We start from the raw sequence: 27,870 nt of genomic DNA, 5'->3' as shown, positions 1-27,870 counted from the left end.
AAGCGTGGGCAATTCAGCCTCCTAATGAGACTCTGCCTCAAAATTTAAAAAAAAAAAAAAAAGTCTGGGAATATAGCTCAATGGGAAGGCCATGGATTCAATGGGGAGCAGGAATCATGGTATTTTATATAAAGCTACTACATATGTTAAAAGAACTACTTAAGTAATTTCACACAGCAACAAGCAATAAAATCTATTCCAATTGTTAAGACCAAATCAGTATGTATTTTATTAGTTCTCTTATTAAATTTCCTAAATGCAAACATTTAAAAATTATAGGATTTTGCTGGTTTTTCCAGTACTGGGGTTTGAATATAAAGGCTTTCATATCTGACTGACTGCGCGCTTGCAAGGCAGACGTTTGTGCCACTGAGCCAGCAATGACCTATATCTCCAGCACTTTTTTTTTAATGGTACTAAAGACTGAACCTAGGGCCTTCCACACTGAGCTACACTGTCAAACCCTACCTCTCCTTTTCTTTTTTCTTTTTTGGTCTTTTTTGAGTCAGGGTTTCTGGCCTGGAACTCACTTTGTAGCCCAGGTTGGCCTTGAACTTGCTGTGATCCTCCTGCCTCAGCCCACCAAGTGCTGGGATTATAGGTGTGTGCCCCCACACTCACTCCAGACACCTATTTAAAAAAAAAAAAAAAAAAAAAATGTTGGGCTAGGAGTATACTGACTAGCAGAGTATGCCCAGCACATGTAAGGTTCTGGGTTCCATCCTCAACATTATGAACAATCAAGAAAAAAAACACGCCATGACCATACGATCCAGCTCTACTGGACATCTATCCTGAAGAAGTTCTTAAAACTTGTATTTACCCAAAAATGAAATCACGACTTGTGCAACCATGAGGAAGTCAGTGTAGAAATTCCTCAAAAAACCAGAACTAGAGGTCCTATCTAACCCACCTATCCTTTTGTAGGGATCTTCCCAAAAGAATTAAAAGCATCATACCACAATGATATATGCACTCACACATATGTAGTGGCACATTCTAGAATAGCCAAATCTTGCAAACAGCTCATATGCCCATCAACTGAGGAATAGGTAAGGAATATGTGGGGGTTTTTTATACAATGGAGTACTGCTCTGCCATAAAGAAGGATAAACTTGAGACATTCCTATGTAAATGGATGCACTTGAGTCGATATTGCCAGATGAAATAAATCAGACATATGTATAAGTACTCCATTGTTTCTCTGGTGTGAGAAACAGTGTAAAAAAGAACCAAAAGCTTATCAGTTATTGCAAAATAGGGAGAGAATGTTCAGATGGGAAGGGCAACAAAAAGGAGTGAAGAGGAGCTGGGGATTTAGCTTAGCTGCACAAGCATCTGCCTTGCAAGCGAACAGTCACGAGAATGACCTAGGTACCACAAAAAAAAAAAAAAAAAAAGGAGGGAAGGAAAAGAAAAAAGGGAAAAGTAAAAACAATGAGATAAGAAAAATGGAAACTCGTCAGCTCTTCTAAATGGGAAAGAGAAAAGGAACTAAATGGAGGGGAATGGGAAAAAAGACAAGTCATATAACACACAAGTACAAATTCTCTAAGATGAATGTAATCATTAAGTGTATCTAAAATGTACCAATAGAAAAGCTGGGGATATAGTTCAGTGGCATAAGCATGCCTGCCTTGCAAGCACACAATCCCTGGTACTGATTAAAAAAAAAAAAATTAAAATGTACCAATAAAATCTGATTTAAAAACCAGATAGACTTTTTTTCTTAAAAAGCCAGGTGTAACTCAGTATGAAAGCTCTAGGTTTAATCTCCAATACTGCAAAAAATAAAAATAAAAAAAAAAATAATTACTGATAGAGTCAACAACCTGGATGAATCACCAGGGAATTATGCTAGGTGAAAAAAGCCAATCCTGGGCTAGGATACAGCTCAACAGCACAGCACCTGTCTGGCAAGTATGAGGTTGTGAATTTGAACCCTAGTATGAAAAAAAAAAAAAAAAAAGGAAAAAGCCACTCCCCAAAAGGCTACACGCTTATGCCACTTACATAACTACTGTGTTCCTGTAAAAACCAGGAATAAAAAATGAAACATGTAATCCCAGCACTCAGGAGGTTGAGGAAAGAGAACTGTCATGAGTATGAGGCCAGCCTGGGCTACAAAGTAAGTTTAAGGCTAACCTGAACTATATAGTGAAAGCCTGTCTGAAAAAGGAAAAAAGAAAAAAAAAAAGACAAAGGACAACCAGAAAAAGCAATAAGCCAAGTGTGATGGCACACACCTGTAATCCCAGCACTCAGGATGCTGAGTGGAAAGATCATCGTAAATTTGAGGCCAGCCTGGGATACAAAATGAGCTCAAGGCCAGCCTGAACTGCATAGCAACACCCTGTCAAAAAAAGACCAAAAAAAAAAATTAAGTTATACCACATGTAGTTGGGATAGACACTCAAGTATTGATCTCAAATTTTTTCTAATTATAAAACAAAAATGGAAGGGCTGGAAATAGAGCTTAGTGGCACAGCACCTGCCTGGCAAGCACAGGGTTGTAAATTCAATTCCTGATTCAAAAAAAAAGAGGAACATATCCCCAATAATTAAAACAAAAATAAAAATGCATTGATATATGTCAATGAAGCAAGAAAAGACATTATCCTCTAATTCACAATTCCATCTTTAAAATGTATACTCTGGGCACACAGTAACAAGCATTACTGAGCACCTACTTCAGGGACAGTGCTGTGCTACTTACTTTAGATTAATTGTTTATTTATGAGACAGGGGTCTTACTGTGTTGCTCAGGCTAGTCTGGAACTCCTGGGCTGAAGCACTCCTCTTACCTCAGTCTCCAGAGTAGCTGGTATTACAAGTGCACACAGCATCTGGCTCATATAAATTCTCTTGTTGCATCCTCTCAACAACTATGCAACAAAAGTACTATCCTTAATTTAAATGTGGGGGAACTGGGCCCCCAAATTCAAGAGCATTCTCCAATTAAATAGGTAGTATAGTATACACTGAAACAAAATTTGTGAAAGCTACAAATAATCCCACATGCTGGTAGACTCAACTACTCAGGAGGCTAAGACAGGAAGATTGCCTAAAGAGCTGACATATGGAGACCAGCCTAGACATCAGAGATCCCATCTCAAAAAAATAAAGAGGATGAGGAGGAAAAAGGGAAAGAAGAAACAAAGAAAAGGACATTGAACTTGGGTTTTGTGAGGAAATCATGAAGCATAAAACAATGAAGATACAGCCTTAACAGATTTCTAATTTTGGATCTAGAAATAATTTTATATAGTACAATGTAATATAATACATATATGTAACCATTCCCCAAGATGACTGCAAACTATATGAATTATAAACACGTACAAAAAAAAAAAACTGAGGAAAAAAGTTTATATAGTTTACAGGGTAGAACAAAAGACTAAAGATTGTTAATAAATACTTAATCCCTGGCAAGCATGAGGTTGTGAGTTCAGGCCTCAGTACAAAAAAAAAAAAAAAAAGCCACAATAAATACTTCGTACTACAACAATGGAAGTGAAAAAACAAACACTGAGGGAATCTGTATAATGTAGCAAAAAAATAAAAATTCAACTACACAGCATGCCATATAGGCTTACATTTATACCTTTTTATCTCTTGATAACGCCATCCCTCCCAGGAGGTTGTAAGTTTGTCATCACTTGCATAGCTATTCCCTTACTGGCATGTTATCTGCTTAAATTATAAATAACCATTCTGGAGCTGGACATGGTGGCTCACACCTGTAATCCCAGCACTTGGGAGGCTGAGGCAGGAGGATTGTTGCGAGTTCCAGACCAGCCTAGGCTAAAAAGTAAGCTTAAGGCCAGCCTGAACTGCATAGCGAGACCCTGTCTCAAAAAAGACTAAATAGGGGCTGGGGATTTAGCTCAGCGGCATAAGCACCTGCCTTGCAAGCAGGCAGTTGTGAGTTCGATTGCCGGTACCGATAAAAAGGAAAAAGACTAAATAAATAAATAACCACTCTGTAAAGTCCTCCCTAATAACTCTAGGCATGTCTTCCTCCACATTTCCAAAGTCTTACATATGTATTTCCTACTAAACCACTTAATATTCTGCATTGCCTTAACCTCACTGAGTTCTTCAGGGCACTTTAAGTATAGAAGGAAAAAAATGGAAACAAAGTTTTTATAAACAAACAAGGGAAGGGGGGCTAAGGGAGGAGAGAGAAAAAAAAAGCAGCAAGATATATCACGTACAGATACAAATTCTCTAGGATGAATGTAATCATTATGTATATTTAAAATGTACCCAAAAATAAAAAGAAAAAAAGTGCTTACTTTGAAACAAAGTCTCACTAAATTACCCCAGCTGGCCCTGATCTTGCACTCCCTCTTCCTCAGCCTTTTGAGTAGCTGGGATTACAACTGTGTGTCACACCCAACTCTCACTCTCTCAATTGCTTGTTCTCTTTCTCTCTTTTGTGAGATCAAACTCAGGATCTTGCACTTACCACTGAGCTAAATCCCTAGCTCTTTCTCTTTTAAAAAGACTAGCAGCATCTAGTAGAGAGGTGGTGTTCCAATGTGCTTTAGCCATATATATGAATCAGTGACTCCAAGATTTCCACCCTTAAAATGAACAGGAGCATGTAATCACTAACACAGAAGAAACACAGCTGGCAATAAAAGAGCTACCAACCAGCCATGGTGGCTCACACCTGTAATCCCAGCACTTGGGAGGCTGAGGTGGGAGGATCATTGCGAGTTCAAGACCAGCCTGGGCTACAAATTGAGCTCAAGGCCAGTCTGAACTGCATAATGAGACCCATCTCAAAAAAATAAAATTAAAAAAATTTTAAAAAATAAGAGCTACCTAGAGGGGCTGGGGATTTAGCTCAGCAGCATAAGCGCCTGTCTTGCAAGTGTGCAGTCGTGAGTTCTATCCCTGGTACCGATTAAAAAAAAAAAGAGCTACCTAAGTTCACTCAGGAGGGTGAATGAGATAGGAGGATCACTGAGAATTTGGGGACAGTCTGAACTTAATGAGACCCTCTTTAAAAAATTTAATTGTTACTAATTATTACCAAATTGTTAATAATATTACATTTAAGAGAATCTCAGACAAGGTGGAAGAGAATCTCAGTTGGTAATTCAATTTCTTGGTCTGAAGTCAGTTCAGAAAGAGACTATTTTGGGCCGGGCGTGGTGGCTCACACCTGTAATCCCAGCACTCAGGAGGCTAAAGCAGGAGGATTGTTGTGAGTTCAAGACCACGCTGGACTACAAAGTGAGCTCAAGGCCAGCCTGAACAGTGTAGAGACTCTGTCTCAAAAAGACAAAAAAGAAAAAAAAAAAAGAAAGAAAGAAAGAGACTATTTCATACAGCGGAGAAGCAGGAAGATGAATCATTAAGAGGAGACAATACTATAAAAAAAGAAGAGGAAGAAAAAAGAGCAAGTCAAAAATGTGATGACCAAAATGCTTCAGATCTAGCAGGGTAAGTATGGAGAGGCTGTCATTTGTGACTTTTGAAAAGAATAGTGCCAAGCATGGTGGCACACACACCTGTAATCCCAGGACTCAGGAGGCTGAGGCAGAAGGATTAATGCTGGGGCCAAAACTGAGCTACAAAGCGGGTTCAGGGCTAGCCTGAACTACATAGTGAGACCCTGTCTCTAAAAAAGATGGGGGAACCAGTTTCAGCAGAGCAAAGGTTCAGGAAGTAAAATCACAAAACATTACAGAGAGGTAAATGAAGTCACTTTCAAAAAAAGAAGTTACAAGTTTAAGAAGAGTCCTTTAGAATAAGAAGATATCATCAATGTTTTAGGCAGAAAAGCTGATACACTGGAAAGGCTAAAAATGAAGATGTCAACAAAAAAAGAAGAAATCAAGATTCCTTATCAGGAGGGTGTCAGGGAAGAGATGTGTCAGCAATTTTCTTCTCAGGGAAAAATGAGGAAAAGAGGAGTAGGGAATTACTAAGATAGTAGAGGAGAGAACCTTAGAAATAATTCTTGGACATCTACCTGTACTCACATCTCTTTCACTCTTCAAATCCAGGATCCAATCTTTGCTTCCAACAATCCCAGCAGTGCTGCCAATATACCCCCACTGAAATACTGTAATCTTTTAGACTGATGCCCTTTCGTTCTAGTATTGATTACTCAAGTCTTTTTTTCTTTGGTGAAGGGAGGATGCGCATGCACAGAATTGAGACTTAAGCTCCAAGTTTCTCAATAAGCTACCCCACTTCTCCAGTCCTTTTTTAAATTTTTTATATTGGGATGGATGTCCAGGATAGGCTTGAATTTCTTATCCTGCCTCAACCTCACAGTGTGCTGGGATTACAGGGACAGGCCACCATGCCTGGCTAAGTGTAAATTACTATTCTAAGAAACTCCAACATCTTTACCAGGTCTCTGCAAAAAAGTCTTCCAAACATAAATTTTATCATGTTATCTCTCAACTAAAATCCCTCATTGCACCTAATTCCTACCACAAGAATACAAAATGCAATCTAAATTTGTAGGACCCTATTACTTGTATACATCCATTCTACATGTCAATCCCCAAGTGCCCTTTAAAACTGTCATTTGGGGCTAGGGATTTAGGTCAGGGGCATAAGCGCCTGCTTGGCAAACATGAGGTCGTGAGTTCAATTTCCAGCACAAAAGAAAAAAAAAAAAAAACTGTCATGTTCACTTAATTCTCCAATTTTGACTCTGTCTCAAAAATTAAATTAAACTTTAAAGGGGCTGTGGATGTACCTCAACAGCACAGTGCCTGCCTGACAAATGTGAGGCCCTAAGTCAATTCCCAGTACCAAAAAAAATATTTAAATTTAAAATAGCCAGATTTGGTGGCACACACTGGTAATCCCAGCACTCACAAGCCTGAGTCAGGAAGATCACCCCAAGACTGATGCCAGCTTGGGCTACACAGTGAGTTCAAAGTCAGCCTAAACTACATAGTGAAACCCTCTCAAACGCGCCCCCCCCCCAAAAAAAAGTTTCAATGATAACAGCAGCACATATGGCATAGGTTCACCAGCACTGACTTAGTGACTTGGTGAGACACTATCTGAAGATTAAAAAAAAAAGTTAGGATGGTAGCTCAGTGCAAAGGCCTCAAGTTCAATTCCCCTACAGCAATGAAAAACAAACAAACAAGGTCAGGATTAAACTACATACAACAATCATTTCATATCACTGTACATAGAAAGAATAATTAAAGAAGGATTGAAGGTGTCATTTGCGGCTTGCCTAGCAAGCCGAAGGCCCTGGACTGGATCCCTAGCACAGTAGGGGAAAAAGTAATTTAAAAGCATCAAAAGGTAAACTGAGGAGGCTACTCGTTCCTGACAGGAAGTAAATTAGTGTGCTCAACACTTAAGACATACAAAACAACAGAAAGCACCTGATTTATGCATCTTTCTCTGATGGTAGACAAGGCTTAGAATCCTAGCAACTATGGTAAGCCACTCTCAAGAGAATCTTACTCTATAATATTATACACAAAGCCATGTGTGGGGGCTGGGGATTTAGCTCAGCCTGCCTGGCAAGTGTGAGGTGATGAGTTCGATCCCCAGCACCAAAAACAAACAAACAAAGCCATGTGTGGTGGTAAATCCCTGTAATCCCAGCGTTTGGAAAGCTGAAGCAGGGGATCACTGCAAACTCACAGCCAGCCTAAACTATATAGAAGAATCCTGTCTAAAAAAAAAAATCTAAGTAACAGCTCACACCTGTAATTGCAACACTCAGGAGGCTGAGGCAAGAAGATTGCCATAAATTCAAGGCCAGCCTGGACTACACAATGAGACCCTGTCTTAAAAAAACCAATAAATAAATAAATAAGGTATAAATTCAGTGGCATAGTGCCTGCCTGGCAAGGGCAAGGTCCTTGAGTTCAATTCCCAGTACCAAACAATTCAATACAATACAATAGTATTACACACAGAATAAAATAACATTTGCTAAGAGCTTTCTAAATTTCTTTCCTAAGCATTAGGGCTTTTACATGCACATCAATGAATTTAAATTAACTAGGAACAATCTGAATAAATTGCCATACGAGTACACAAAATTATTGCTTTTTGTTTTGGGACACTACGTAGCCCAAGCTGATCCTGAGTTTATACTGTCAGCTCAAGCTTCCAAAATGCTGGGATTACAGATATACCTCAAAAGATTGGGGAGGAAGGGTTCCTAGGAACTGAACCCAAAGCCCTTGCACTGAGTTATATACCCAGCCCTTTCTTCACTTTGAGATAGGGTCCCACTATGCCACTAAACTGCTCAGGCAAGACTGAAATTTGTGATCTTCTTGCCTCACCCTTATAGTGTTGGATTATAGATTTGTACCACCATACCTGGCCAAATACATTCTGAACTCACAACCTTGTGCTTAACCAGGTAAGTACTTGAGCTGCTGAGCTAAATCCCCAGCTGGCCAAGAATATTTTAACATCTTTCCCAAACTGTATTGTTTAGTTAAATTCCTATTCTGGGGCTGACTTCATTTAAAATTATCAATCTATGAACTGGGCCTGGTCATACACACCTGTAACCCCAGCACTAGGAGGCTGAGGCAGGAAGGCTGCCCAAATTTGAGGTTGTCCTAGGCTCACAGTAAATTCAAGGTCGGCATAGACTACATACTAAGACTGTCTCAAAAAAAAAAAAAACTAGAGACCGGCCTAGACTACAATAGTTGAGGCCCTGTCTCAAAAAGGAAAAAGCTGTGCCTGGGATATAGCTCAGCAGCACAGTGCCAGCCTGGCAAGCGTAAGATCGTTGAGTTCAAGTCCCAGTACCAAAAAAAAAAAAAAAAAAAAAGGTGGGCATGGTGTCACATCCCTGTAATCTCAGCAATCCAAGAGGCTGAAGCAGAAGAATAACTGTGAGTTCAAGGCTAGCCTGGACTACATACATAGCAAGCTTAAGGCCAGACTGAAATCTATTAGGGGCACCTGCCTAGCAAGCATGAGGCTGTGAGTTCAATCCCCAGTACCAAAAAAAAGAAAAAAAAAAGTAAGGAAACCTTGGTCTCCACACACACACAAAATAATCAAAAGATTTTAGTCATAACTATGAGCCAAAGACCTAAAACAATAAATTAGAAATTTGCTCCTTCACACTCACAAAAAGTCTCTGAGCAATTTTTAGCTTTTCTCCCTGAAAAAAAAATTCTACGTTTATCCAAGATTACTAATTACCACATTAGACATACAACATTTCCTACAGGCACCAAGATTTGGTGTTTGGTTTTTTGTTTTTTTTTTTTTTTTTTTGGTTTTAACAGAACCAATACTCTAGTAACATTTGTTTGCTATGATGTATCAAAGATTTACATTTCGGGGCTGGAGGTTTAGCTCAGCGGCATAAGCACCTGCCTTACAAGCAGGCGGTCGTGAGTTCGATCCCTGGTACCGATAAAAATGAAAAAGACAAAAAAATAATAATAATAAAAAAATAAAAAATAAATTTACATGTGAAACCAGACAAGGGTGGCATAGGCCTGTAATCCCAGCACTCAGGAGGCTGAAGCAAGAGAAATGCAGTTCAAAACCAGTTTGTACTACACAGTGAGCCTGTCTCAAAAAACCAAAAATTAATTTACATATGAAAACAAGGGCAAAGCTATGTACAATCAATTTCAGCATGAACTCCCCAAAACAGATGTCTTAACTGCAAGTTTTCAAACCAGCCTAACCACCTTAAAATGTCCAGGAAAATACAAACTTGAGCTAATCACCAAAGCAATTTTTCAAAAATCTATTAAATGTCAAGCTAAGGAACCAGAATAATAAAGCATAATTAAGAAATAAATCAACAAAAACAAAAGGGACACACTCACATTGATCCTCTATTACTTTAAAGAGCAGGGATGCATAGTAGAATGAATGTTTAGTACACGCAAAACAATCTTTACGTGCTGTAAAAACTTTCATTTATCAAATCTTCACATAGTAATTCTAAAGCCTCTGTTGTCCCTGAAAATAAATCCTCTGTGGTGACATCGCTGACCACAACAATGTGACATCCATGCAGAAACAAAATCAGCACCTAGACAGGCATGGTGGCCCTCACCTGAAATCCTAGCACTCCTCTTAGGAGGTTGAGGCACTACGATCACCAGTTAAGAGGTCAGCCTGGTCTACACAGTGAGTTCAAGGACAGCCTAACTACACAGCAAGTTCTCGGTTCAAAACAACCCAAAAAACCAAAACCTAATATCAAAATCAACAAATTAAAGCTAGAAGACATTTTTTATAAATCAAACACTTCTGGATTTTAGCCGGAATAAATCTAAAGCTAAGCTAAGTCAACTGGTCATTTAGCTAACTAAAAGTCAAATTCTACGTAAATTCTGATAAAAAGAACTTTATTATTTAGCACTCCCTAGCAACATTACACAGCTCAAATTAGAGTTGTGCATTTCTAATGGTGTGTGTTAACACACTTCAGAATTTAAAACTAGGAAAGATTAAAAACCTTACAGATGGTAGTATTTATCAAAAGTATACAATTCTGTAGCTTCACCAAACATTTCAGAAAAATTAACCCAATTTATATTGATTTCCAAGAAAGCTCTCTCATCTTTTTTTTTTTTTTTTTTTTTAAATATCGGTACTGGGGATCAAACGCAGGACCACCTGCTTGCAAGGCAGGTGCTTATGCCACTGAGCTAAATCCCCAGCCCCGAAAGCTTTCTCATCTTAAAATACTTTCAAACTGTGCCCCAAATGCACTTTCAATCTACAGCAAGAGTCACCATCAACTAAAAAAATTAGCCATGTCTATGTGAAAACAGGACTCCAAATAAATTGGTTCATCTGTATTTATACCAGGAGGCTGAAGTTGTTATTCTGAAAAATTAAACCTGAACTCAAACACTCTTACAGTTTGATACTTAGCCAGTTCTCAATGTAAAGATATTATGGAAATGCTGAAATGAACAAAACTCTCACAACAGATAAATTTAAAAATCAAATTCAAATTCTCCCCAATAAAGTTTATCATTCAGAACCGTTCAGCTGTGAACTGATAACCAAAAACAAATCAGATACAAGTTTTCCTTTACGTGGCCTGTATATATACATTCGGGTATATATTTAAGTTGTACCAAAAACTGCTTACAAATGGCAATTCCTGTGAAGTAGATGATGATGAAGTTCCAGGTAATTCTAGCATGTTTCCTAATGTACTGGTACTGGAGTCTGGATCATCCTGAAAAGATAAATTTATTGAATTTAATTGCTCTTCTATGGTAATGTTTGTATCTCCTAGTGAAAAGGGGACTGGGAGAAGGGCTGCTTTTTCATTGCTGCCGTCCACTTCATCTCTTTGCTTATTTTTCTGTGTTTCAGTTTGAGGAGCTAATGGCAAGAATGGCGATTTGACTGCACCATGTCTACTCTCTGGTGTGCTGTCTTGTTCACTTCCCATGGCCACTTCTACATCATTCTCTGATTTGGACTCATTTTTGCAGGTGGCATTGGTCTGAATGTCCTCAAAGATCTCCTCTATACTCTCATCCTCTTTGACTGGCTGTTCTGGGTCCATTTCAGAATCTACATCTGCATCGTCCACACAAGTAAAATTCTCAAAGTGCAGAAAGCCATTCTTGATAGTCTTTGTTACTTTTAACTGGAGTTCAGGGGAGTTATTACAAGAGGGTTCCTGTTTCATAGCAAGTGCTGTTGGACCACCAGGACTCAAGGAAGTGCAAACAATTGGCGACTGAGCTCTTGAATCACTTTTTTCAGGGTCTTGAAAAGACTCTGATCCATCAGCAGACCCATTTAAATATTCTACATTGATCATGGAGGCCAAATCCTGTAGTCTCCGCAGTGGAATATAACAAGATGGAGAATCTTGTCCATAAGCATTTTGGGGTGTTCCACTAGCAGTCGATAACTGCATAGTACACCCATTAAGTGGCTCAGAAAAATTGGATTGACCATTACCGAAAGGGCTGTCCTTGTCTTCAGGGGCATCTAAATTCACTGGATTGGAAAAGCGCAGCAGACAATTTCTTCTAGATAGTTCACAGGTCTGATCCATCCTGGGGCGGCATCAACCTGGAATCCAAAAACACAGCAATTAATCTAAGTTAATAGGCCATCTGACTCTTCCCTTCAAAATGGCAGCCACTTCTCAAGGCCCAATGGCCTCTATGCCTTTCTGCTGTACTTCCAAGGACGAAAAAAGTTCTCCTGACAGAGGATGGAAAAATGGCTTCGGCGAACCTCCGCAAACTCCATCTTCTCAGAGCTAAGCAAATCCTGCCACATGGAAACAGCCCGTCTTTTTCCTGCACTGCAGACTGGTGGACACTTGGGCTGAACTAAAAATTAAATCCCTTTGGCAGTCAAAATTTCCCAATCTCAAACAAGAATTCTCCTAGTCCTGCACTGCCCGGTGGTGTGCCGGATTTCTTGAAGGGAGAGGGCTGCCGGGTTCCGGGGGGGGGGGGCCTTCTGGACGCTGCACAAAAAGGTACCCCTCCTCCTTCTTGGCTCGCTCGGACGCAGCGGTCACAATAGCGCTGCACCCTGCGCCCAGCCGTCGCCGGAGCCTTGCAGTGGCCGTGCGAAGGCCGCAGGCGAGACGACAGAAGCCAGTGTACCCCGAAGCTCGCCTTCTTGACTGCAGGCCTACTCAGTCCGCAGCTGCAGGGTCCAAAGACCGAGACGCGGCCGGCGGAGAAGTCCAGGTGGCTGGAGAAGCCCAGTTAGGTTAGCAGCAGCTGCTACAGCTTGACAAACATGGCTGCTGCCGACGCCGCCACCGCCGCCTGCCCTGGCCGCGCTCCTCCCGCAACAGCGGCAACACCTCCCAGCCGTGCCGATCACACTCATCAATATTCAGCAGCAAGCTTAGTTTGCTGCCCCCGCGGCCCCCAGTTGGCTACCTGAGGGGAGACAGAGGCCGAGGTGCGCGCGGCCAAGCGGCTGGGCGGCGGGGCACGGGCCGCGCCGGGAGGAAGTTCTCGGCAGCCCGGCCAGCTAGGCCTGAACCCGGCTGGTAGTGATGGAGGAGGAGGAAGGGGCCCTCACTTCAACGCCGCCGGCCACCAGCCCCACACGGGCCCGACCCTCCCCCGAGCCCCTCACCTCACGGCTACCACCATCTTCCCCACCCGGCCGCCGCCTCCCCTCCTCCTCGCGCTCGCCCGCCCGCCGCCCACCCCAGCGCACTAGTTACCGTGCCCCGTGCCCCCTCCCGGGCCAGCTGGGGGGAGGGGGTGACCCTCATTACACTGGGGCGCGAGCGGAACGGTGGGGAGAGAGCGGAGCCGCTCGCCGCACCCCCCTCCCCCCGCGTTTCTCTTCTGGGGAGAAGGCAGCGAGCGCGACCTGCCCCGGCCTATTCCTCCTCCGCCGCCGCCGCCGCCACGGCCGCCTCCTCCTCCTCACACCCCCACCGCGCGCGCCCCCGCGTCGGCGCGTGCGACCGAGAGCCTCGCGCCGGCCCGCGTGCAGCAGCTGGGGCCCCGAGTGCGCGCGCACCCCTTCCCCCACCGTGCGCGCGCTCCCTCGCCTCACTATTCGGGGTTCAGGGCGGGTGAAGTCGGGCTCGCGAGCGCGCAGCCCAATCAGCGGAGCTGCCGCTGCCGCCCCCTCCCCTCCCCCTACACGGCGCTCGGCGGCCCCGGCCTACGGGCCGGCTTGACTGCCCGGGCGGGGCCTGAATTGAGCTCCCTAGGGGCCTCGCGCGCCTCTGGCTGTCCCGGCCCGAGGGCGTCGTGGGTGGCATTCCAATCCCCTCACCTACCTCAGGGCGCAGCATAGTTCCTAGGGCTGCACACGACTACAGCACCCTACCCGTCCCGAACCCCAACCCCAGCGCCTGGCCTGGCTGAGGCCCGTTCGACCGCCCTGCTCCGGCCCGCGTCAGTCCCGGCCTCCATCTTAGGTTACAGCCCAGGCTCCCCATCGACTGGGCACCTGCCCTCGGCCCGCTCGTTTCGGCCCGAGGCCAAGGCAAACCTCCTCCTGCCATAGGGCTCACCTGGGAGCTGGGGCTGGGGGTCTTCGAGGCCTCAGACCCCGAGCAAGCGCGGCGGCAGGTGAACCCCCTGCTCGGCCGCACCCCAAACCCACACCACCACTACCACAGACCTAGCTAAGCAGGAAACAAAATGGAGGCAGCATCTCGGGTCTGCCTCCCCGAGCCAAGCCTGTGCAGCCCCAGGGCTCCCTCCTGCCGCAGGCTCGACGCCTGCGAGGTAGGGGGCTGGCTCCTCCCGAGGGCCGCGGGAAGCCGCCCCAAAGCAGCGCTGACGGGCCGGGCACTCGGCCCAGGGGTCCCCACAACCCCTCACCCACCACCCCACTTCTTCCCCCTCCCCCTGTTCATCTCCTCCCCCTGCCCCGCCGTGCGGGGTGTGCGGCTGGGGGACCCGGGTCGGGTTACCCGCCCGGGCACTGCTCGCCCGGCCGTGGCCTCTGCGGAGGGAAGAGGCCCTGCGACCTCGGCGGGGAGCCCACCCCGGAACCCGAGTCGGACTGCAGCCTAACAGCGCTCCCGCACCTCGGCCTGCAGCCGTGCGGCCCCCGCCTAGCGAGGCGAATCTCCAGCCTGGGCACTGCCGAGACGAAGCTCCCGAGCTAGCCTCGGGACCCAGGGGTCCTCGCTGCCTCGGGAGGTGCAGGGGGGAGAGCTCGGGGGAGGGGTCCACTAATCCCTGCACCGCCTCCCGCGCCCAGTCTAGGTCTGGGCCTGGCACTGGGGCTCGGGCCACCGGCGCTGGCAGGCGTAGATAGGTGCGTGCGCGCCAGGCTGGGGACCGGGAGGGGCCGCGCCTCGCACCGCGGACGCTGCAGTTCTCCGCACCCAGGCAGATGGCCCTCTCGTGCCACCGCAGCCCGGCGCAGGCCGCTGGCTCCGCAGTCTGGTTCCCCGGGAAGCGCGCGCCTCTCTCTTGTGGGACAGCCTTCTAGACCCCGTCCTCACTATACGAGGAGGCCTCGCCAAACTAGCAGGCGCAACCCCCGCCCTGGGGCGTTCTTCTGGGGGCTTCCGGGACCCGATGGCCTGAAACTGGGACCGGGCCACGGAGCACCGACCTAGCGTGGTCATGGCGCGTTCATTCCTTAAAGACTGTGGAAGGGCAGGTCGGGGGACCCAAGTCGGGTCTGATCCTGCGACTCTGGCTCTTCCCTCCTCCCCTTCTCCCAACTGGAATCCCGTTGCCTCCTAGGCTTGCTCCCCAGCAAAAAGCTCACCTCTGGAGCTACTTGATCCCTAGAACGCTAAGCTCATCCTTGTTGTTGAAAGAAGCCAATGTGGACTGCCATAAATTTTTCTGCCTCCTCCAGAAAGTCTCCTGTGATTACCTTTGAAGTTCACTCCATCTCAGCTGAGGGCGCCGCCCTCGAGAGCCACGTGATTCCCATTTCTCCCAGGGTTGCCTCAGTGGAGCGTTTACCCAGCCCTCTGTTAATCAGAGCCCACCAGGGAGAAAGGCCACTTTGGGTGTTGCCATGCAGTGTCAGTGGTGAGCTAGCTAAATTCCATCTTTTCCTGGCGGTCGGCGGTCCCCAGCAGGCAGGCAGGGCAGCGTCGGATACCACTAGCCTTTTGCTGCCTAAGATCTGTAATGCAGTAATGGAACTCACAAGTAAACAAGCCCTTAGCACAACTTGAATAAGTGCTGGGATGCCCACCCTACAGAACAAACAAACAAACAAACAAAACGACCACTAGGCTTTGCTAGAGGGAAATCGTCCCCTGGAACCCCAGTAATGAGAGTGCTAGTAATGAGAGTGCTAGAGGGCTCCTTCTTTGAGATTCAGGTACTCTGAAAATTCTCAGTTACAGAGTTGAGCTGGCAGTTTTCTTTGTCCTAAAACCAGCTAAAGAAGAACTGGGTCTACATCTCAGGATAGGACTCAGCCAGTGATTCCAGAGTCATTCCTGCTAAACTCTTGGGCAGCTCAATGGAGAAGCTCTAACTGGTTTCTTCTTCACACCTAATCATTTGAGCCAATCATTTCTGACTATTATCCCTCTGCCAATAGCCCCAATTCATCAAGCCACACCCCTCCTCACCTTAGCCACTGAGAGAGTGGGAGCTGCCGCTGTGTACCCTTAAGTGAGTCCATTAACAGCCCCACACCTCAGTTTTCTCACCTGTGGCTTCCGTAGCACCTGGGGCTCTGAGACTCCCGTAACAGAAAGTGAAGTGCTACAAAGTGAAGCACTACACTTACGGACTAAGCACTTAATGAATGCTAAAATATAATTCATTGCTCCTTTCATCAACCATTTCCTGCATTGTAGGCAGTGTGCTGAGTACTAGGGAAGCAGACAATGAGATGCTTGCATCAGGGAACCCTTGCTCTCAGGAAGGCAGTTTAATAAAGGTGTTGAGATGCCTGATGTCCACACATTATCCTGCAGGTAGTCTTTTGTTTGACCTCCTTGTCTCCTGGAGGAGGAGAGGAGGTCAAAGGGAGATTGGCAGCTGAGAGTGAACTGGTTAGTGATAAGCCTGGGGGAAAAGACTGGAACCTCAGTGAAAATCTCTGAGACTTCCCTAGGTGACACCAAAGGGCCCTACCTGCCTCATGCAGTAAATGTAGCCACACAGTCTTCAACCCCAGCAGCCATCGCTGCTGCTTTTCCATCCAGTAGACCCTAGCTAAGCATCCCATGTGTCCCAGCACTGGATTAGAGCTAGCCACAGGTCCATACACTCTCACAAATATAGTGATTCTTGAAGTGGGAGAAGAAATGATAGGCTGAGTCCTTGGAAGGCAAAACACTGAAATATAGATCCAAGTGTTCTCTGGCTGGTCACCTCAACTCAGGGACATTGGATTTTTTTTTTTTTTTAAGATAGGATCTCCCTTTTTTTTTTTTTTTTTTTTTTTTGAGACAGGGTCTCACTATGCAGTTCAGGCTGGCCTCTAGCTCACTTTGTAGCTCAGGCTGGTCTCGAACTCACAATGATCCTCCCACCTCAGTCTCTTGAGTGCTGGGATTACAGGGTTGAGCCACCACACCCAGCTAGGATCTCCCCATCTTGGACTTCAACTTGCCATGTAGCCCAGGCTGGCCTCAAAACTTGAGATCCTTCTGCCTCAGCCTTCCAAATGCCATAATTGCATTTGGAAGCACCACCACATCCAACTCCATGAACTTCTTGGGGCCTGTACCTCCCTTTTTAAAATAGAAACAAGAATCAAATACTGCTGGGCACTTGACACACATCCATTCCGTCCTTTAATCCTTCACTAAGCCTGTGAAGAACTGAGATCTAAAGTTAAAAAAAAAAATTTTTTTTTTTGAGTCAGGGTCTCAATTTGTAGTGCAGTCCAGCCTTGAACTCTCAGCAATCCTCCCACCTCAACTTTCTGAGCGCTGGGATTACAGGCATTTCACCACAACCGGTTTATAAGATCTAAAAAAATGAAGCTCTTGATGTAAGACCTCAGAGCCTTGACTCTTACCTTGTATGACTGGCCTTTCAACCTTTGTTTGTTTGTTTGCGACTCAGTCTTGTAGTGTAGTCCAGGCTTATTCTGAGTTCACTATGTAATGCAGGCCGGCCTCAAATTCACAGCAAACTCCTTGCCTTGGTCTCTGGACTGCTGGGATTACAAGCATGTACCTGTGCCTCCACACCTGGCATTTGCTTTGTTCTTAGCCTATATACCCTACAGACACCGTGAAAAGGCCAGAGTGATGTCACACAAGGTCAGGAATTCGAACACCAGGCAAAGTAAGATTGCCTTAGCTTAGTTTCCTCATCTATGAATCATGGCTCCTGGTCATTCCACACCTACTGGAACAGATACTTGTTGAGATATCTGGCCAATGTACAATGACTTTTTTTCAAAACTACCCCTTTTTCATTCACTAATTAAACAGATACAGAACGCCCTCTTAGAGCTTTGTAGGGAAGACAGCTAATAAGATAGAGAGCTCAAACCAGACAAGGTGGTTCGTGCCTGTAATCCCAGCACCCTGGGAGGCTGAAGCAGGATTGCATCTCAAAATTAAGGAGAAAAAAATCTCCAGTATCAGGAAAATAAATGAAGAGAGCACAGTGCTGAGAGCACTGAGAAGTGGGAGGTCCCAGGAAAACTGCAAAAGTCTTGCAGCAGTTTTCACAGCACTTCCTAGACGAAATGACATCCAAAGGGAGTTTTGAAGGAGAAGCAGTAGGGATTCCAACTGAAGACTGTGCAGAAATACCAAGCTGTGGAGGAACTGACAAAATGTAAGTCCCTTGCCTGGTAAGTTGAGTTTGATCCCTGGTACCAAAAAACAAAAACAAACAAAAAATAATGATTAGGGCTGGAGATTTAGCTCAGTGACTCAAGCGCTTGCCTGCTAAGTGCAAGGTCATGAGTCTGATCCCTGGTACCAAAAAAAAACCCCAAAACAATAAAAAAGTAAGGGTGGCTGTACAGCAAGGTGTACACCAGGGGAAGGGCGGACTGTGAGGGACTGAGTAAGGAAAGGAGACCCCTGGAGGAACCTGATCATGCAGGGCTTTGCTGGTAAAGTTGAAGAGTTTAGGCCTTATCTGAAAGGCAGTAGTGAGTCATGGAAGGTTAAGGAGCTAGATTATGACATGATCACATCCATGTAGTAAAAAATTCTGCCAGCAGAACCCAGAAGGCACAGGTTCCTCCCCAGAAACAACCCCCAGTGAGGTCCTGTGTCTGTCTGGGAGGTGCCAGGATTACTTTGTTTCAGTAGCAGTTGTGGGCATATCCTCCTCCATGCCAGCTACTCTTCCTGAACGCTCTTCCTTTTAGTCCTCTGAGATGAGCACTGTAGTGTTCCCTACTTTTCAAAGAAGCATGACTTGCTCTGAGCCACACTTCCAAACCTTGACTCCCAGTTCCAGCTCTTTGTCCCTGTGAGAAAGAAGTAGTTTTCTTTATCTGCTTTCTGACTCACCAGCCAACTTTTGGGGGAGGCAGGGAGGCTTTCAGGAGTTAACTCCAAATGTGACTGTCCCTTCTGTTGAGTCCTCAAATGGCTTCTGTCCTCCCTTCACCAAGGGATTTCTCCACAACTGAATCAGACTTTGACTCAAGATAAAGAAGATTTTTAGGCCCAGGGATCTAGCTCAGCAAGCATAAGTGCCTGCCTAGCAAGCACAAGGTTCTGAGTTCAATCCTTGGTACCAAAAAAAAAAAAAAAAAGTTTTGGCCATATCTGAAGCCAGGCAGCCCTCCAGCAGAAATTTTTGCTTTTATTTCCTCATTTATTTATTTTAGGGTTTTGAGACAGGGTCTTACTGTGTAGTCCAGGTTGGCCTTGAAGTCATTATGTAACACAGGCAGACTTTGAACTCAAGAATGCCCTCCTGCCTCAGCCTCTCTCAAGTGCTAAGACTACAGGTGTGCAGAACCACAACTGGTCTTTATTCTTTTGGGAACTATACCAAGGGCATTTGTAGTGAACTACTCCCCAGCCTTTTATTGTATATATGTATTTTTGAGACAGGGTTTCACTAAGCCACTAAATTGCCCAGGCCGGCCTAGAACTCATGATTCTCCTACCTCAGCCTCCCAAGTAGCTAGAAGCGTAACACTAGTCAGGTATAGTAGCACATGCCTGTAATCCTAACACTCTGGGAGGTTAAAGCAGGACAATCACAAGTTTGAACCCAGTCTGGACAAGTTAGCCACTTAGAGAGACCCTGTCTCAAAATTCTAAAAAAGTAGGGGTATAGCTCATTATGAAGGCCCTCGATTCAATCTTCATTACTGGGGGAGGAAAAAAATATGAAACACCTATCTGGCTGTAAAGCTTCCTTCCTGCTCCAAATACCAGATTTCTGTCTGCTAACCTGATCCTGTGTACCCAGCCCCAGCTGTAAGGACTCAAGGTTCCACCTTCAAATTTTCTTCCTTTCAAACATTCTCTTTCCAAAATCCAAAGTATGACATCCACTAAGCTCTGCCCATCTGCCCTCAGTCATTCCTCCAGCTGCCAATGGCCAGAACAGGCTACATTCTAACCAGCCCCGGTACCTCTGGTCCCTCTGCTTTTTCTCCTCTGTTAGGCAAGTTCCTATTCATCCATCAGTTCTCCTCCTGGAAGTCTTCCCTGATCCACCACCCTCTACTTAAAAGCAGCAACCCCATCATCACAATGAGCCCCTGCAGTAACTACTGGCTTCTCAGTGTGGACTCAGACAGTTGAAGAGCCCGTCATGGGGGAGATAAAGTCATGCACCCCTGTAATTCCAGGATGAGACTGAAGCAGGAGGATCAGAAGTTTGAGCTCAAATTGGGCGATTTAGCAGCTTAGCAAGCCTGTCTCAAAAATGAATAAGCCAAGCGTGGTGGTACATTCCTGTAGTTTCAGCACTCAGGAGGCTGAGGCAGAAGATCATTGCAAGTTTGAGACCAGCCTGGGCTACAAAGAGAGCCCAAGGCCAGCCTGAATTGCATAGAGAGACCCTATCTCAAAAAGACAAAAATAAAACAAAAGTAAAGTAAAGTAAAAATATCCAGGGATTTCACTTAGTCCAAAGATCCTGGCTTTAAGTACTTTTACCTACCTCCCCAGAATTAAAGGTCTGGGATGTAGATTGATACAAAAACCCTGGGTTTGACTGGTACCCAAGTACCACAAAGAGAGAGATAGAGAGGGGAGGAGGAGGAGAGAGAGAGCTGTATGAAAGTCAGATAAATTTGGTCTCTGATTGCAGTTGGGCCATTTACTGGAAAGTCCCTATCTGCCTTTGAGCTTCAAAAATGAGGTAATTATGAAGATAAAAATAGGTAAAGCAGGCAGAGCTTACTATGCAGGGAGGCATCCACCACTGGATACTTTTTCCAGGAGGCTGTTGGGCTGCTCAACCCAACTACTGACATCCCTCCCCTGGCCCCAACCTGTGGCTCGGATTTTTTATTTTCTTGGGTGTACCCTTGGCTCCCAGCCAAACTCTTCTGAACCTGAAAGTGTATGTGGGGAGGTCTGGCAAGAGAGGGAGGCCTGCATCAGGGAAAGAGCCTCCGGCCAGCAGCCCCATCTGGGTTGCCCCGCCTGCCTACAGAGGCAGACCGTTTCACAGTTCCCCATATCATAACTCCCTTCAGAGGAGAATCAGATCCTAGCTGACTGATGAAAGCAGAGGCCAAAAAGCAGCTTATGAAAGTCCCACCCTGGAAAGTAGTGGAATGGTACAACTTATACGCAGTAGTTGTTCAATAAACACTGAAAAGAGGCATAGTGGCACATACCTATAATCCTAGCATTGTGGGAGGCTGAGACAGGAGGGTTGCAAATTCTAGCCTAACCTGGACAATCTAGCTACTTGGTGAGATCCTGTCTCAAAAAAAAATTTTAGCCAGGCATGATGGTGCACACCTGTAATCCTAGCATTCAGGAGGCCAAAGCAGGAGGATTGCTGTGAGTTCCAGGCCAGCCTCACAAAATGAGTTGAAGTCTAGCCTGTACTGAATAGTAAGACACTGTCTCAAAAAGGCCAAAAAAAAAAAATTTTTAAAGGGCCTTCAGGCCCTAGGTTCAATCTCCACTACAGTGAAAGGGTAGGTGTCAGATAAGATAGAGGTACCGAGGTCCTGAGTTCAATTTCTGCTACAAAAAAAAAAAGAGCAATGTTATAAAACTTTGGGTAAGGGTTTGGTGAACTACTAGAAAACCTTTTCAGGTGTGTACTTGACTGAAGAATGAATGAAAAGAGGTAAAGAAGTGAGAAGTGTGGATATCAGGGGATGGTCTTCTACTTTTTCAGTGCTGAGATTGAACCCAGAGTGGTGTACACACTAGGCAAGCACTGCACCACTGATCTCTATCTCCAGCCCACAGACTAAGTACTCATTTAAAGGGTTTCTTTCAATGTCTTTAAAATTCTTGTGGTACTGGGGATTGAAGGTAGGGCCTTTGCACCGCGCTGCATCCCCAGTGCTTTCTTTCTTTTTTCCTTTGAGAGAGGATCTCACTAAATAATTAAGTTGCCTAGGTTGGGCTCCAACTTTTTGTTTTTCTGAATTTTTTCAGACAGGGTTTCACTATATAGTTCAAGCTGGCCTTGAACTCACTTCACAGCCTAAGCTGGCCCTGAACTCACAGTGATTCTGTGATTACAGGCCTGGCGCCCTTCAAAGAATTTTGAGGGGATAGGTATGTAGTTCAGTGGTAGAGAACTTGTAGTAGGTTTAATCTCCAGCATTCCAAAGGGGAGGAAAAAAGGAGGAGAAAGAGTAATTTGGAGAACTATACATACAACCTATTCCCACTTATTTTTGAGCAGGGCGTGGGGGGGGGGGGACAGGATCTCTCAATGTGTAACCCAGGCTGGCGGCTTACAATTTCCACTGATCCTCCTGCCTCAGCTTCATGAGCTCTGTGATCATAGGTGTGCATCACCATGCCCTTCCTCTTTAAAATAGAGCACACACACACACACACCCCAAATAAAATAAAATAGAACACACTGCAGCTAGGTATGGTGGTGCATGCTTATGATCCCAGAATTCTGGGAGGCTGAAATAGGAGATCACAAGTTCAAATCTGGCCTAAGCAACTTGGTGACTTAGCAAGAACCTCAAAAAATAAAACTAAACCAGCTAGAGATGTAGCTCAGTGTAGTTCATTCCCCAATAACACAGTCCTATACTCCCAACTCTGGGGCAGTTAAGGACATCAAGTTCTAGGCTAGCTTGGCTACAAAGTTGAAAAGAAGGAAAAAGACATAAGGAAGGAGGGAGGGAAGGAAAGAAGAAAGAAAGGAAAGAAAAAAGAAAAGGAGAAAAAAAAATACTAAGAAGGAAAGCAGGGAGGAAAAGAGAGGAGAAACAAAACAGGGAGCTCCTTTAGGTCCCTGATGATTTTCCTCCACTGGATCTAACTCTAGGATACAGGGCGAGGTCAGAGCTCCGAGTGAGACTGTGGCCCAAGGCTGACTCTCCTGGGTCCTCCCTCCTGAGCTGGCTGTCCACACTCCCAGGACACACATCTGGGTGCCATGTGGCTTTTCTTTTGTGCAGGAAGCCACCAGAAAGGAGACCTCAGGAAAGGCCCTCCTCAGGCTAAAGGGAGGAGGCCACATGGAAGTTTAAGGTCCGGGAATTTGTTCCTTACCACCAGTTGTGCTCGGAATAATCGGGAAAATCTTCACATCCCTCTAGCAAAGAGTTTAGGCAAAACCCAGGATTGAGAAACAGAACTGTGTAAAACAAAGGCCAGAAGTCCTTGGGGACAGCGCCAGGGTGAGAGGGCTTTTTTAAAAAAAAAAAAAAAAAAAAAAAAAAAAAAAGAAAAAAACAGCAGAAGAGCTTCAATGTTACATAAGCAGTTCCACCTTGGGGCCTATACTGGCTGTCTCCTCCCCGCTTTCCAAGGGACAGACTCCTCTATCAGTGGGCTCCAGAATCTCAGCTTGGACAGCCCTGGCTCCTCCCTGCAGGTCCCCAGGGAATTAGGCACCACTTTTTGTAGAAGTGCTTTATAATTCTTTTATTCTTTTGCTGCTCTCAGGATTTATCTCAAGACCTTCACACTGAGTTACATACGCCCCAGTTCTTTCTTTCTTTCTTTTTTTCTATCTTTCTAGACAAGGTCTCCCTGTGTATTCCAGGCTTGTCTTCAACTCACTGTGTAGTCCAGGCTGACCTCGAACTCATGGCAATCCTCCTGTCTCAGCCTTCTGAGTGCTGTGATTACTGACTTGTGCTATCAGGCTTGTTTCCTTGGAGAAGTAGGAAATGAGGTCAGAAATTAAATCAGAGGGAGGGGCCGGAGGTTTGTGGAGTAGCGACTTTGGAGCGTTTGTCCAGGGTTCCAGGAAGTTAAGGAGAAGATTCTGGATAGGAGAAAGAATACCAGATGAAGAATACAACTAGGACACACATAGAAAATATATTAATATTTTTAATCACTTCTTGGCCTTTTGGCTAAGATCAAGTATAAGATTTTTAGCCAGGCATGGTAGCACATGTATCTAATCCTAGCATTGAGGAGGCTTAGGAGAAGGATCATGAGTTCCAGGACAACCTGGGATACACAGCAAGACCTTGTCTTTTTTTTTTTTTTTTTTTTGGTACTGGGGATTGAATTCTTACACCTTGGGCTTGCAAGCAGGCGCTTATGCTGCTGAACTAAATTCCTGACTCGTTGTCTTTTTTTTTTTTTTGTGATACTGAAAATCAAACTCACAACTACCTCATGCTTGCCAGGCAAGTGCTGTACCACCTAGCTATATACCTGGCCCAAAACCTTGTCTTCAATAACAAAAAATATCTGTATGTGTTTATGATATTTGTGAAGCATATGGGAAAAAGAAACCATATGCTTGTGCCAGCTGAACTCAATGTGTTAGCATTTGGTAAATTTTCTTTTTATTTTTGGTGAGGGGAGTTGAGACAGGGTTTTGCTATGCAGCCCACTTTGGCCTCAAACACACTATGTGTTAGAGTTTTCTGGCACAATAGTAAAAAAGAAAAGAACAGGTTTATTGAGGACATGGAAAGGAGCACAACCCATGGCAGTTGGGCTGTCTTCTTTCATGGGATACAGAGAGGCAGAGGGTTCTATGACCTCTGATCAGAAGTGGTGCATGGGGCAGATATTGATGATGTGTGAGGAACTGATTGGAATTTTCTTTGCACGTACAGGAAAGGGAGTTCAATTAGGGCTGAAGAAGGAGGAAATGGTAAGCATTCCTGCTTTGGCCTTCCACCATGTTAGACCACCACCATAATTATACAGTAATTTATACTAAGGCAAGAACCTTTCACTATGTAACCTAGGCTGACCTTAAACTCACAGCAATCCTCCTGCCTCAGCCTTCTGAGTGCTGGGATTAAGGGGTGGGCCACAATTTGCAGCCCACCATTTCTTTTTTGTACCAGGAATCGAGCTCAGGACCTTGTGTTTGCCAGGCAGGTGCTGTGCCGCTGAGAATCCACAGTCCCACAAATTTTTTTAAATAGACTTCCTCTTTCTTGGGTGTGGTGATGTACACAGTTGAGATCCTGTCTCAAAAAAAGCAAAAACATGGGGCTGGGGATTTAGCTCAGCAGCATAAGCGCCTGGTCCTGATCCCCGGTACTGAAAACAAAAGAAAAAAGAGAGAGAGAGAGAAAAGCAAAAATAGGCTGGGGATTTAGCTTGGCAGCATACCTGGCAAGCATGAGGTCATGAGTTTAATTTCTGGTACTAAATAAATAAAAATATTAGTGGCTAACATCAAAAAGTTTTTAAAAAACAAAAAAAAATTTTTTTGTCTTTCTCCCCTCTCATTTACCCTTCCTGCTTGCTTTTTTCTTTCTCCCTTTGAGGAGGGGAGCTGGGTTTAGATCCAGCCCCTCATCATGCTTGGTGAGTAGTCTGTCACCAAACTACACTTCTGTTCCCCTCAGTCACTTCATAGTCGGATAGGGCACCCTAATAATTCTCACTTAGATACTTAGCAAACCTCCAAAACATGAGGAGTCCTGCATAACCACAGCCTACCTAAAAATAACTTCCTAACATCTAATGCCTTTTCCAAATATCCTTTTTTTTTTTTTTCTTTTGTCTTTTTGAGACAGGGTTTCATTGCGCAGTTCAGGCTGGCCTTGAATTCACTTTGTAGCTAAGGCTGGCCTCGAACTCATGGTGATCCTCCTGCTTCAGCCTCCAGAGTGTGGGGGTTACAGGTGTGTGTCACCACACCCAGCTCAAAGACATTTTAAAGACATTTGCATTTGAAAAAGTCTGGGCTCAGATACATTTTTAAAACATTTGAATTTGGAAAAGACTGGGCGTGGTGATGCTCACTTGTAACCCCAGCACTCCAGAGGCTGAGACGGGAGGATCACCATGAGTCTGAGGCCAGCGTAGGCTACAAAGTGAGCTCTAGGCCAAACTGAGAGTGAAATCCTGTCTCAAAAAGACAATAAATAAATAAACAGACAAAACAACAACAATAACAACAGTATTTGGTAGATGGATGATACATTGGTCCTTAAATCTTATTTATTTATTCTTGTGATGGGATGTTGTTACGCTAGCCAAATTACCCTTCCAACTCAGAATCACCCTTCCTCAGTCTCCCAACCAGCTGGAAGCACAGGTGCATACCACTACACCTCGTGTTTATATGTCATCTCATAATCTGGTATGTGCTCTTCCTCAAGTTTTCTATAGCACTTAACCCCTCCCCTACCCCATACTGCAAATTAAACTCAGGGTTTGCATTGGTCTACATCCACAGCTCTTTGTATTCTTTTGAGATAGAGTCTCACTAAATAGCTACATTGCCCAAACTGGGCTTGAGCTCCATATCCTCCTGCCTCTGCTGCACAGAATGCTAGGATGATAGGTGTACACAGCTGCACACCAATATTTAATTTTTGAAGTGAGTGTCCCAGGTATTCTGAGAATACCTTATGTTCTTTATATTTTTTTGGTACTTGGAGATTAAACTCACAACCTTGAGCCTGACAAGCAGGCACTGTACTACTGGCCTATATCCTGGCCCGAATACCTTATGTTCTGCAGTGGGCTGATTCTTCCTTGTGGTATCATTTAATCTCCTCTTTTGCTACTGTTATTTTGAAATAGGGTCTTGCTATGTATTCCAAGCTGGCCCTGAAGCTCACTATGTAGCCCAGGTTGGCCCTGAACTCTCGGCAATCCTCCTGCTCAGCCCTCCAAGTGCTGGGATCACAGGCATGTGCCCATATGCCTGATTTGGGTTAAAGTTTTTGACAAGAATGCTTCTTATGTAAAAGAGATGCTTGTGGTGTAGTATGTAAGGTTTAAATAGCTCTTGAAGAACATCCACAGAATATGTCATGCTTGTGGTCAGACATACATGTGGTAACAAATTATGGAAAAAAGGTTGGGGATGTAGCTTAGTGATAAATTACTTGTCTAGCTCCTGCCTTGTGAGGTCTTGGGTTCAGTCCCTAGTATGCGGGGGAGCGGTGGGGGGGGGGGATTGAAAGCCATGTATGTTGGCACATACTTGTAATCCTAAAACACAGGAGGCAGAGGCAGTAGGATTACTATGAGTTCAAGGCCAGGCTGGAATACATAGCAAGACCTTGTCTCTCAAAAACAATCTGAAAAAAAGCAGGAAAAAAATGAATACTGCAAGGGTCATCATGGAGAAGATGAGACCTGAAGCCTTTGTAAGAACAAAGGCAGTAAGAAAACACTGGGAGCTGGATATGCGGCCCTTGCCTGGGATCCCAGCTCCTTGGAAACCAAAGAAGAAGGATTATAAATTCAAAGCCAGCCTGAGTGATTTAGGAAAACTCTGTTTCAGAATAAAATGTAAAAAATGGGTTGGGCATATAGTTCACTGATAGAGTATCTTGGTTTGATTCTTAAATGGAAACCAAAAACACAATCTCAGGAAATCTGAGGAGGACAATTCTAGTGAGATAGGTATTTCCAGATGGGCCAGTGCTTAGACAGAAACAATATAATGACTACCTAGCCCATCGTGGGACCACAGGCCTGTAATCCCAACACTCTGGAGGCTGAAGGAGGATGATGGAGAGCTCAAACTGGCCTGGGATACTTAGTGAGACTGTCTGAAAAAAAACTATTTGGGATGTAACTCAGAGTGATGGTCCTAGGTTCAATACCCTGTATTACTTGAGTTTGTTGTTGCTATTTGTTTGTTTGAGACAGAGTCTTTCTATGTAGTGCTATGTAGTTCAGACTGGACTTAAACACAGTGTTGCTCAAACTGGCCTAACATTCATGGTAACCTTCCTGCCTCAGCTTCCCAAGGGGCTAGGATTACAGACATGTACCCTATAGCTAGCCCCTGTACCCTGTACTACAGAGAGAGACAGACAGACAGACAGACGGATGGACAGACAGACACAGACAAAGAGAGAGAGGGAGAAAGAGAGAGAGAGAGAGACTGACCACCATTTTAGGTCTAAAAGATGACAACA

The 27,870-nt window shown here is 44.9% G+C and overlaps 1 protein-coding gene across 19 annotated transcripts in view; it reads right to left on the bottom strand.

The window, feature by feature from the left end:
- Positions 1-15,332, bottom strand: part of Nsd1 (nuclear receptor binding SET domain protein 1) — a 144,044-nt gene extending 128,712 nt beyond the window's left edge. Inside the window, exons 1-3 of one of the 19 annotated variants that reach the window (XM_063230857.1) lie at positions 15,310-15,332; positions 11,935-12,048; positions 11,105-11,194 (exon numbers count right to left, since the gene is read on the bottom strand). In XM_063230857.1, coding sequence (XP_063086927.1) covers positions 11,105-11,194; positions 11,935-11,964 — 120 coding nt within the window. In that variant the 5' untranslated portion in view covers positions 11,965-12,048; positions 15,310-15,332. The other 18 variants (XM_063230860.1, XM_063230854.1, XM_063230852.1 and 15 more) reach the window with 18 other exon arrangements.
- Between the last annotated feature and the right edge of the window lie 12,538 nt (positions 15,333-27,870).

Source organism: Cavia porcellus, unplaced genomic scaffold (assembly GCF_034190915.1).
Source record: "Cavia porcellus strain 051 isolate PalLab524CR breed Dunkin Hartley unplaced genomic scaffold, mCavPor4.1 scaffold_19, whole genome shotgun sequence".
In the NCBI taxonomy this organism is placed as follows: Eukaryota; Metazoa; Chordata; class Mammalia; order Rodentia; family Caviidae; genus Cavia; species Cavia porcellus.
This window is presented reverse-complemented; position numbering and strand designations above follow the sequence as displayed.